This window comes from Asterias rubens, chromosome 1 (assembly GCF_902459465.1).
Source record: "Asterias rubens chromosome 1, eAstRub1.3, whole genome shotgun sequence".
Lineage (NCBI taxonomy): Eukaryota > Metazoa > Echinodermata > Asteroidea > Forcipulatida > Asteriidae > Asterias > Asterias rubens.
In genome coordinates, this window is record NC_047062.1 from 23205915 (window position 1) to 23218073 (window position 12159).

The 12159-nt window shown below is 37.6% G+C and overlaps 1 protein-coding gene across 1 annotated transcript; it reads left to right on the forward strand.

The window, feature by feature from the left end:
- Positions 1–1057: 1057 nt before the first annotated feature.
- Positions 1058–9589, forward strand: LOC117294509. The gene is made up of 3 exons (XM_033776956.1): positions 1058–1201; positions 5904–6766; positions 8684–9589. The coding sequence occupies exons 2-3, from the start codon at positions 6164–6166 to the stop codon at positions 8798–8800; spliced, it is 720 nt and encodes a 239-aa protein (XP_033632847.1). The 5' UTR covers positions 1058–1201; positions 5904–6163; the 3' UTR covers positions 8801–9589.
- The last annotated feature ends 2570 nt before the right edge of the window (positions 9590–12159 follow it).

A 12159-nucleotide genomic window follows, 5' to 3' on the forward strand; every position in this document is an offset into this window, starting at 1 on the left:
AGATTTGGATCAACACGGGAGGCACTGTCCTATTTATAGTGTTCATTGACAACAACAATAAAACATCATGGAGAAATTGAAAGACAATGGCAAAGTTGTTGTTTTGGTAGAGAGTAAACATGGGAGTCCCCTTTCACTGTTTAAAGAAATTAATGATGTTTTGGGTGTATTATTTTTACAGACGATAAGACATTTTCTTTAAAAAAAAAATCATCAAAATTCCCTTTGACTAAAATTTGATCTTAATATGACAATCATAATATAACTGAATTGTGGTTTTGCCGCTCTAGCTGAGTGTTAGGCTCAATTACCACCATTCTGCCTCTATGGTAATAGGGTATCGTTTATATAAAATAAAAGTATAAACCTTGATGTAGGCCTACCTTAATTATAGACATCGACTTGAGATAATGTAATTTGAACCACAACACCCATTTTCCAACAATGAATTTCCTTCTGCACTACGGGTTCATTTTACTTTGAAGAACCTTCTACCCACCAGAAGCGCCATGACTCTATTACTGGATTTAGGGCCTCAGGAGTGCCTATCAAGCTTTTGGATACATGTCCAAGACATTTACTGTAATGTAGGCCTACTCTGCAAAGAAGAAGAATGACTGGTATTGATTCAAAATTGACAGTGTCACTCTAACTTTGTGAGATTTTGCAAGGTTATTTGTTTAATCAATGTTATATTTATTTACAATCGCCTACCATTCTTCAACGCTACGTATTGTGGTGACGCCAGACAGCCTACTGCCTCAATAATTTATTTAATTGTTTTGTATTATTTTGTAAGATGAACAGGCCTTGATAATGATGATTTATACTGAATTGATTGTGTCCTTGTCCAAAACTTGGCCTTGTGCGCACACCATACGTCATCAAAACCCAGCAAGACCCAGGCTATTCCAGGGTCACCACACACACGCAATGACTGTGTTTATTGACGAAGTAGGTCACGCTAGCCTTGGCCGGCCTGTGTGTACGTTTTGTACGCGACGGCTATTAGTGAATCTGGATGTAAACACAACACAAAACTGGTGCACGCCAGAGAGTACGCCACACGTCAGTAAACAAGTCGCACATAACGCACGCTGTGTTGTTGATAGTGTAGTTTTTGGTCATTGGATTGCCATTTTAACCGCAGCTACCGTTACAAGCAAATCTACAGAATGAACGAGAAATGAAGAGGTTTTAGGTGAGTTGAGTTTAGTTATTCTGTTGCACTGGTGTTGAATCAAGTCGCACTTTGTTTTGAATTGTGTAAAAATGTAAACGATATTCAATTTATGATATTTTGTACCCCCAATTTCTATACTGTGTCGGAAACGATCATTGAAGGAATGATTGTTTCCACTTGCTTGTGCCTGGTGGGGCGGAACTGGGGGCATGAGCTGTTGTAATTTGTACTACTACTAGTAATACTATGGTCGTCTGCGAACTGTTGCAGGTACCGAGCTGTCGATATCGATGTTTGTCTTTGCAATACCTAACAAGGGGGCGTAAACTTCGGCTGAAATTTTGTGTTGGAATTTGGTCCGGATAACTTTCCGTATGGCGCCACCACTTTTTCACTCATTTTTAGAAAAAGGGATATCTCATTGAGGTAAATTAGATATTATATTATTTCATATCGAATGAAAAAGTGGTGGCGCCATACGGAAACTTTTCCGGAAGTTGTTATACCAAATACTTAACCCCATACAGACATGTGGCCGTCCGAGCATTTAACTGAAAACCCCAAATGACTTAAGTGTTCACTTAATAAGTGAATTAACAAGTTGGTCTTGTGTTGGATGAAAATGAATTAATCTTTCAAGAATGAATCATGCACTTTTTTCAAGCCACTTCAGACTGACTTTTAAAACAAATCAAAAACTCCTCTGGGATTTATCCTCGGTCCTTGAAGTTGACAAAACAAAGATGTGTTCAATATGATTCATGCCTTACTGTTGAATCATTTTGAATGTCGATACTGTAGACTTGGCAAAACAGTCATTTTAATGACAGCTTTATAACAAGATTGTTAATGATTGATTCTGCATGTTAACCCTTCGTGTTCAAGGGGTGGTTTTTGACAGACTTTTTTAGTCAAACAATTATTATTTGACTTTTTTGTGCTGTTTGACTAGGCTGTGTCTCAATAGGAATTTTGGAGATTTTAAAACTGCAAATTATATCTATGCTATTTGACTAGGCTCTTCAAGGGAATTTGGAAGTTTTGAGATTTTTCGATGGAGTGAACAAAGTTTAATTACAAACGGCCTGTTGAGAGTAGTCCAATGGCTTTGCTGAAGGTTATATTGAAGTTTGTCTGATTATTTTGTGTTTATTTTTATCTTTAAAAAATACTGTAATACAACTTGACATGTTCTGATTAGCTGACATCCTTATCAACTGTGCCATTGAAAATTAAAAACACAAGTCTTGCTGACCAGTTCTTTGATGACACACTGCAGTTGCAATACCTTTGCAATAAACAGTTATTAAATAAAAGGGTCTAATGGAAATTTAATTGATAAACTCTTTGGAGAATAAATTTTGTTAAACATGATTGATGAGTATTGACATCGCTAGGAAAGTCAAAACGCTAGGCTGTAATTATAGCCCTTGGGATTTTAGACTGTCTCCTTCCCCAAACTAAAATCACGTGATCTTTGAAGTAATAATGATCCATTCATCCAAAGTGCAGCTTGAAGGCCTTTAGATTTTACCATGAATAATTCATGACCAGTTTATGAATGATTCATTGATTGTAACTCAACCTTGTGGTGAAAACTGCAAAGATTCAACTGCTTTGAATTTGCATTCATCAATTTTGATTAAACTCATGTAGCTGAATGAAAAAGGAAGGCTCAAAAAATGTGTAGACATCAAAGATGTGATTTTCCCCTTTTTAAATAACTAAAAGTATTAAAAAAGAATAATCTTTGATTACTCTTGTGTAAAAATCAAATAAAATTAGTGTTCTTTTTCTTCTTTTTCCTCCCAGAAATTGATTTGACTTAAAAACGATCAGTCAGTAGATAGGCCTGTGTTGGAAAATATTCAGAATAACGGGTCACATAATGCAAACCACTTTAAAAAAGGACCTCAAATCATCAATACAATTTTGTTTGTCATTGAAGTATTATGGATTCTGACTCCAAAGTGTCGCTGGGTGGAATTTGGCTAATGTCAAGGGTGCATTTAGGCGGTCACAACCAATAACTGCTTCGTTCAATTGGCAAGTAATAACTGCTTCGGTCAATTGGCGAGTGATTGGTAAATTCAACCGAAACAGTTATTGGTTACGACCGCCAAAATGTATCTACGGTCTATGGTCTAGGCAGTAGTGGTACTGTTAAAAATCCATTGAAATTTAAAGTATTCTCAACAGGAATCAATGACTTGAGATATATTGCCATTGAGTGTTCTGAATAACCTAGGAAAACAGTGCAATGTTAAACTTCTTTAAAGCCAATGGGCACTATTGGTAATTGTCAAAGACAAGTCTTTTTACTTGGTGTATCTCAACATATGCATAAAATAGCTAACCTGTGAAAATTTCAGCTCAATTGGTCATCGAAGTTGCGAGATAACAATGAAAGAACAAACACCCTGGTTACACGGAGTTGTGTGCTTTCAGATGCTTGATATCGAGACCTCAAATTCTAAACTTGAGGTCTCGAAATCAAATTCGTGGAAAATTACTTCTTTCTCGAAAACTACGTCACTTCAGAGGGAGCCGTTTCTCACAATGTTTTGTACTATCAACCTCTCCCCATTACTCATTACCAAGTAAGGTTTATATGCTAATAATTATTTTGAGTAATTACCAAGAGTGTCCACTGCCTTTAAAGGAAATTATTTAGGCCTCACTTTTTTTAACCAAGGAAAAATGTTGAGTGCATTGCGCTTATTCGTGCAGGAAGAACACTTAAAGGACCTATTCAACAAAACAGTTCCTGAAAATATTTAATTGGGCTTTTTAAGGGTCCTTGCTATGAATGGAAAATCTTAGCTATTAAGAAGATTGCAGATCTTGGCTATCAAGTCAAGGTTCCTCGCTATCGTTGGCAAATCTTCACTATCAAGTCAAGGTTCCTCGCTATCGCTGGCAAATCTTTACTATCAAGTCAAGGTTCCTCGCTATCGCTGGCAAATCTTTACTATCAAGTCAAGGTTCCTCGCTATCATTGGCAAATCTTTACTATCAAGTCAAGGTTCCTCGCTATCATTGGCAAATCTTTACTATCAAGTCAAGGTTCCTCGCTATCGCTGGCAAATCTTTACTATCAAGTCAAGGTTCCTCGCTATCATTGGCAAATCTTTACTATCAAGTCAAGGTTCCTCGCTATCGCTGGCAAATCTTTACTATCAAGTCAAGGTTCCTCGCTATTATTGGCAAATCTTCACTATCAAGTCAAGGTTCCTCGCTATCACTGGCAAATCTTTACTATCAAGTCAAGGTTCCTCGCTATCATTGGCAAATCTTTACTATCAATTCAAGGTTCCTCGCTATCGCTGGCAAATCTTTACTATCAAGTCAAGGTTCCTCGCTATCGCTGGCAAATCTTTACTATCAAGTCAAGGTTCCTCGCTATCATTGGCAAATCTTTACTATCAAGTCAAGGTTCCTCGCTATCGCTGGCAAATCTTTACTATCAAGTCAAGGTTCCTCGCTATTATTGGCAAATCTTCACTATCAAGTCAAGGTTCCTCGCTATCACTGGCAAATCTTTACTATCAAGTCAAGGTTCCTCGCTATCATTGGCAAATCTTTACTATCAATTCAAGGTTCCTCGCTATCGCTGGCAAATCTTTACTATCAAGTCAAGGTTCCTCGCTATCGCTGGCAAATCTTTACTATCAAGTCAAGGTTCCTCGCTATCGTTGGCAAATCTTAACTATCAATTCAAGGTTCTTCGCGATTATTGGCAAATCTCAACTGTCAAATCAAGGTTCCTCGCTATTATTGGCAAATCTTTACTATTAAGTCAAGGTTCCTCGCTATCATTGGCAAATCCTTACTATCAAGTCAAGGTTCCTCGCTATCATTGGCAAATGTTAACTATCAAGTCAAGGTTCCTCGCTATCATTGGCAAATCTTTACTATCAAGTCAAGGTTCCTCGCTATCGTTGGCAAATCTTAACTATCATGTCAAGGTTCCTCGCTATCATTGGCAAATCTTAACTATCAAGTCGAGGGTTCCTCGCTATCATTGGCAAATCTTTGCTATCAAGTCAAGGTTTCCTCGCTATCATTGGCAAATGTTAACTATCAAGTCAAGGTTCCTCGCTATCATTGGCAAATCTCAACTATCAAGTCAAGGTTCTTCGCTATTATTGGCAAATCTCAACTATCAAGTCAAGGTTCTTCGCTATTATTGGCAAATCTTTACTATCAAGTCAAGGTTCCTCGCTATTATTGGCAAATCTCAACTATCAAGTCAAGGTTCCTCGCTATCATTGGCAAATCTTTGTTGGCAAATCTTTACTACATTGTATCAAGTCAACACTCCTCGCTGTTTATGGCAAATCTTAACTAACAAGTTGACAACAATCATTCGGAGAACCATGTTTTTGAGTCCTGTAACCAATCGAAGTAGTTAAAGTTTCCTGAACTTTAACATTTTTTTCATAGTGTTTTGAACAAGGCGTTGGTTCCCCTGAAGAGAATAACAAACTTTCTAACTTGGAAATAAAATTCTCATCATGTCCCTCTTTCAAGTGCTGAAAACGTTGTTGTACGAGAGAAAAGAAAATGCCACCCCACACTTGAACAAAACACTTTGCTAGAGTCACAAGTTGACAGAACAACACTTGATAAAATAATGACAACACCGACCTCTGTACTATGTACACAAACTGATTTGCACTCAAACTCCCGGATTTGTTTTGTTTTTCGGTTGTTGCAGGTACGTTGTAATAGCTTCATACTGCACCAGTCTGGGTCAACAAGATGTGGCTTTAGTACTTACAAACTCGGTAGAAATTTTCGTGAAGGACCTTGTCGGTTAAAAATCATCAGTACCGTAGCAGAGTGATGTGAGAAATCCGTATTAACCCTGCTTTGAAGCTACAGGAGTTTTATGCGCTGTGAGATTTGTCACTGTATGATTTGAATTTATCGTGTTGGACACCGTTCAATTGAGTTCTTGCCGAACAAAACAAAATAATGTCTACTGATAACAAAGAGAATGCAGAGTGCGACAAGAAGAAGAAGAACCGACCACGCCTGAGCATCAAAATTTTCAGTGGAGGCAGTAAGAAGAAAGATCTAAGGAAGATACACGAGGAGCATCACGATTCTGACGGATCCCACAAGGCTCCGGAGGAGAGCCCAGAGGTATTGACTGAGGAGAAAAACACAAAGGAAATCAAAACTGACAATGTGACTGAATCAGATGTGAGGGAGGAGTCTGCTCCTGTTCCAGTGCCCTTAAGGTTTGGGAGGAGACGCTCTCTGTCAGCATGCGCTGATGTTCAGGATACACGCATCAAGAGAAAAGACGACAGCGAAGGAGGTGACCAAGACGAGACGGATGGGGACCAACTGAGCCCCCTCCCAGCCTCCCCAACGAGGTCCTGTATAAGAGGGCGATCGGCTACCTTCTCCCACGGGGAGAACGTCGAGGAACGTTCGAGACAGCGGAGCGTTAGTTTCTCCCCAGAAACGGTTGACCCGCCCCCACGTAACCTCAAATACCGGGAATGGATCGAGGCAAAAACCAAGGCACCGCCAATCAACGTCAAGCACGAGAAACACAAGCAGAAAATGGTAAGGGCAATCAATATCTTTTTGTTTTGTTTGTCAGCTGGACTGTATCCATAGAGATGTTTGGTCGTCGAGATATTAGAAATTGTTGTTTTGACATTTTAAAAGACCTTCATATGCTTGAAATTGGTCACCCGTTGTTGAGTTTGTTTGCCGACAACTGTCAACAGAACGAGCATTGAGACTGCGTTTGTAATTTGCTTGATTGGACTAACTTGTTTTTTTCGTGAAGTGGACTAAATCAGGCATGAATGGTGATTACGCTGTAACTTGCATTATTGCTTCACTGTACATAAAATATATCAGGTTCTGAAACAACACTCTTTTATGATAGTTGGGGATTTTATGTAGAATTTTGTTCATAAACTCTTTGTAAGAATCAAGAAATCATATTTGGGTGAAAAAAAAGTTTAAACAAAGACTAAAAGAAATTATTTTGAAACAGCGCTCTTTTAATGATGAGGATTTAATAGCAACTTTTGCAGAAACTCTTTATAAGAATCAAGAAAATGATTTGGTTAAAAAAAGTTAAAACAAAGACTAACAGAAATTGTTTTGAAACAGCACTCTTTTAATGATACGGATTTAATGGAAACTTCTGCAGAAACTCTTTAATATGAATCAAGAAAATATATATCAAAACTCTCTAAAGGATGAGGAATTTTTAATTTTTTAAAAATAGAAATAAAATACAATTTTTGAACAAACTTGAACTACCTCCAAAACTGTAACAACAATTAACCCTATTTTTACGATAGAAGGTACAGTGTATTACAAAATATCAAAGTTATTTACAAGGTTTATTAATGATTAACACCAATCAGGCAGAATCAGCCTAATCGGTTTTATCCGAGGCATTGGATAATACATTAAAAGCAGCTTATCTTGATGAACCTAATAACCTTACACCAAACAACTGATATTTTTCGCTGACCTTACAGAGTCTAGGTCCCCTTACTGTACCTTCAACCCTGTATACAAACTACACATCAAATAAGTTAGTGTGCTTTTTAAGTAATCTACATCAATTGTACAAATAGATATACACAATGTTAAAAGCCATTTGTCATGTCAGCTTGTCCTTGGGCAATTTCATAAAGCTTGATTAAGCCCAAAAAATTAAATAAAAATCTGAGAGGCAGGGTATACTTTTGGCGTTTGTCAAAGACCAGTATCCTCACTATGCATAAAATAGCAAACCTGTGAAATGGTGGGGTCAATGTTTCATAGTATAAACGCCCAAAGTTCCATTGCTCTTAAAAGTTATAACCAAAAATAGACACCCCCCCTTTAAAAACTTTACGGTTGAGCAAACAAAATGTGACATTGTAATTTGGTTGGTAGGCTTAGCCATATTCTCAACAGGCATAATTTTGTTGTACTGAGGTTCTTTTGTGCTTATAAAAATGGAGTCCTGTAGGCCTACCAGTATGTTGTTGTTAGCTGTGTCTGTAGCGCTATATTAGCCACACCAAAACGTTGATTCTGAAAGCACAAAACGGTTTTATGCTCCTCAGCCCTGACATGTTTTGGGCACATATACAAGACGCGCAACCATTGGAATGTTCAGAGACATTTCCATGCAGTGGCTTAACCAGACGTTTGGGGGGGGGGGGGGGGCAACCATTAATTTTTGCATTTATTTAAAGCTCATTTGTCAACAAAAAGTGGGGAAAATGCTTCTGAGCTGCTGGCTGCCACCTCCCCCTCTGGTTAAGCCACTTTGCTTTTATATACACATTTATTATGAATTAGGTTTTTGTTTCAAAACTTTAGTTTATAAATCCCTTGAGTTCAACAAAAATATGTAGATTTGTTCACTCTATCATTAATCATTATTTTTAGCAACACACACTAATGATAATACTCTTTAGACCAAATATCATTGTTTTGTATCTTCACTTCCCCCTTTCTCTACAGAACCAAATGAAGAAGGTGAACTTGTCCGATTTCCTGTCATCTCCTAAACGTGGGACTGGGGGAATTATGTCAGTCAGTACATCAGCTTTTGGAGGGGGTGGAAGCATGATGATGTAGCCAGAGTGCCAACAATACAACCAACCCACCACACCAAGGAGAAGTCAGAGTATGAGTCGACTCTTGTTCTTGGAGACCCCTGGACGGCATGCCATCACTGATCTTTGTCAGAATCCCATGTACCAATGTTGTCCAGTGGTTAGACTGCAGAATTTAACAATTACAAGGTTGTGGGTTCGAATCCTACCAGGCTAACCGCTGATTCCACAATGGTAAGGCACCGTCTACCTGTTGGAGACCCAGTACCAGAGCGAAGCACACATTTTCACAACAACTTGTTTGTCTCTGATACGAAGCCTAAAGCCTGGTTCATACCTCCTGCGAATGCGAAGCAAATTTTGGTGATACGCACTCATTTACCATTTGTGATGCAAGGAAATTCGCTTTGCACGAAGCATTCGCAGTAAGTATGAGCCGGGGCTTTAGTTTGAGGCATGGGTTTGAAAAGGGTCATCGTAATCAAAAGTCAGTCGGAACAGTATTCATATCTTTGATTAATCTGTTATATCACACATCACAACAAGACTTTTATTGGGGTTTTAATTATTCACAGACTCGTGGGTGATGACATTTTCTTGCAGTAATATGATGGAAGGGGGTAGAAGAGTGAGTTTTTTTTTCCCGGTGGAGACAAGAGTTATCTCCTCCCACTCTCAAAAACAAGCATTGTTTGCATGTTTTCCTCTTGTTCCCTCTTTGATTTTAGCGGTGTAAGGAGGGGGGGGGGTAGAACGAGGTGGCTTACATTTGTTGTTGACTTATCCACATATCCCATCTCAGATGACTGTGCAAAAAAAAGGAAAAATATTCGGCAAACCGAGTGGACCAGATTTCCAAATCAAATAAACGGTTCTCAATTTGACAATGAAATGCACTTACTTTTATCGATCTGCAATCAATAATGGAAATGAGCCCAACTCCAATTTGTAGTATTCTCACCGAGACACTTCTACTGTGAAATCTAGTCGATAGTCTAACTTGTAAAATTTATTTTTGGATGCTGTTTTTTTTTCTCTCCTTTTTTTTTTTTCAAAGTCTCAAATACAAAACAAAATAATTAAATGGAAGTCTTGTGGTTTTTGTTTGCAAATGAAAAAGCAAGTGTTTGTAATGCACAAAATTTTTTAATTGAACATTTCTTTGATATCAATGCAAATGTCAACAACAAAACAATCTTTTTATCAAAACAAGTGTTCACCAGCGTTTCTACAAATTTTCTGGGGCGTCACTAAAATACAATGTATTTTAAGTAAACACATTTAGAAATATCGACTTTCTGACACAGATTTCTGAGAAGTGCCCCAGAATAATAATTTCTTTCTGGGGCTTCATTTGTTGTTTGTTTTAACTGCACAATTTGTGCCGTTACAAAAACAATATTAACCCTTTTCCTCTATTTGATGTTGCAAGGTTATACAGTTAAGGGGAAAAAATATTTAAAGGTTAGTTTACCTACATCTCATGATACAGTTTTAATTAATGTTTTAACCCTCATGCATTACAAAGGACAAAGTTTACATAAAACAGTTGTTGTTGCCTGTGTAGCATGTAGCTCCAGATTATTTGTGTTATTTGTTACCAACGAATGAAGGGAAAGGGTATAGTTCTGATAAAATCTTGGACAAATATATCACCAATCAATTTTAAAAATGCAAGATGAAATTTTGCATTAATTTTGTTTAATCATATGTTTTAATTTTTTAAAGAATCTATCTTAATATCTGAAATATATGTGTGTAGGCACTGAATGCGATTGTAATGGGTTTGATCCAGTTAGTGGTTTGCAGAGCAGAGGCTAAGAAGAGGGATGGGTGTACTGGGCATTAAACAAGTAAACAATGTGATCGAAGACTATGTTTTTTTTTAATAAAATCACTCTTTTGAAATGTTATTTGTACACAACTAATGATATGAAAATACCCATAGAGATTTCTTACTGATACAATTTCAGTTTGTATAGAACAAATAGTTTGTTGAAGTTAACATTAAACAAAAATATGGATGAGGATGCTTACTTTTTTGGAACCACATTTGCCAATCATGCCCGAATTTGTGCGATTATAAACTTAATGACACGAACACCAATAATTGGGCAATGAGTTCAAATTCTTAAGAAGGGCCTAATTGCACCTCCTCTGCAACCTCTTGATCCGCTTCTGTGTTATTGTATTGTTTGAAATTAATCATCATTCCTAAACGTGATATTTTTTTAGACTGTGGCCTGTCCACATGCTGATTAATTTCTACACCATATGGTATCTATATATACCCTTATGTATTAGAACTGTGGTCATGATTGTGTGTGTCTATTCCATGAAGAGCATTTTTATTTATATCCCACTGCTTACTGTGGAATTATGGGCTTATGCTATGCTGCGGCCCTTGGCGTACGTGCTTTACGGGTGATGTAAGCTGGAATTATTTGGTGAGCAGCGTCACAGAACTGGGCACAGATTCAAACTAATCAGTCTGGTGTAGGCTTGATTGGCTTTGGGCTGCTAAAATATTTAAAAACTCAAGTTAAACTTCAACATCAAAACTTAAGCCACTTTTAAATGACGTCTTTCAGTTATTGAAGATGCTTTGCAGAGCCTACATCTACTTATTTTTGGCCGACATGTGGACATAATTTGTTGTGTGTTTTAAATGCATCTGTACTTCATTTAAAAACAAATACAACATCTGCAAGGCCAAAATGGTAGCAATGAAAAGTAAAGTGGTAGGATATTTCGTGTGTGTTTCTTTCCTTTTGAAACAGTTTACAAAGAATAACAATTATTATATAACACCCAAGCAGATCCTTGCCATTTGATTGGAGGATTGTCCGTCACGTGATAGCAAATAAAAGTACCATTGCACGCTGAGTCACTCGCCGTGCTTTTTCGTTCCATCCGAAAAGTACCATTGCACGCTGGCACGCTGCCAGCGTGCAATGGTACTTTTCGGATGGAACGAAAAAGCTGAGTAAAAACATCACTGCGTGCGCGTGTCTTTGGTAACGCAGCAGGTGTTACTGCAAGAAAGCATAGTAAAATTACTAGCATTCGGCTTCTACAGTTGAAATTGTTTGTTTTGGAAGTTGTTTCTTTCAATCAAAATGACAAAGTTCTACTTGGATGTTATATAAAACAAATAATGAATGTTTTTCATTCGTGCAATGGTGCGAATATGTTCATTCGTTGAAAGCTGGAATGTTCCATTCAACTCGGCTCCGCCTCGTTGAATAGAACATTCCATCTTTCAACTCATGAACATATTCGCACCATTGCACTCATAAACATTCATTATGTGTATATTATATAACACCCAAGCAGATCCTTGCCATTTGATTGGAGGATTGTCCGTCACGTGATAGCAAA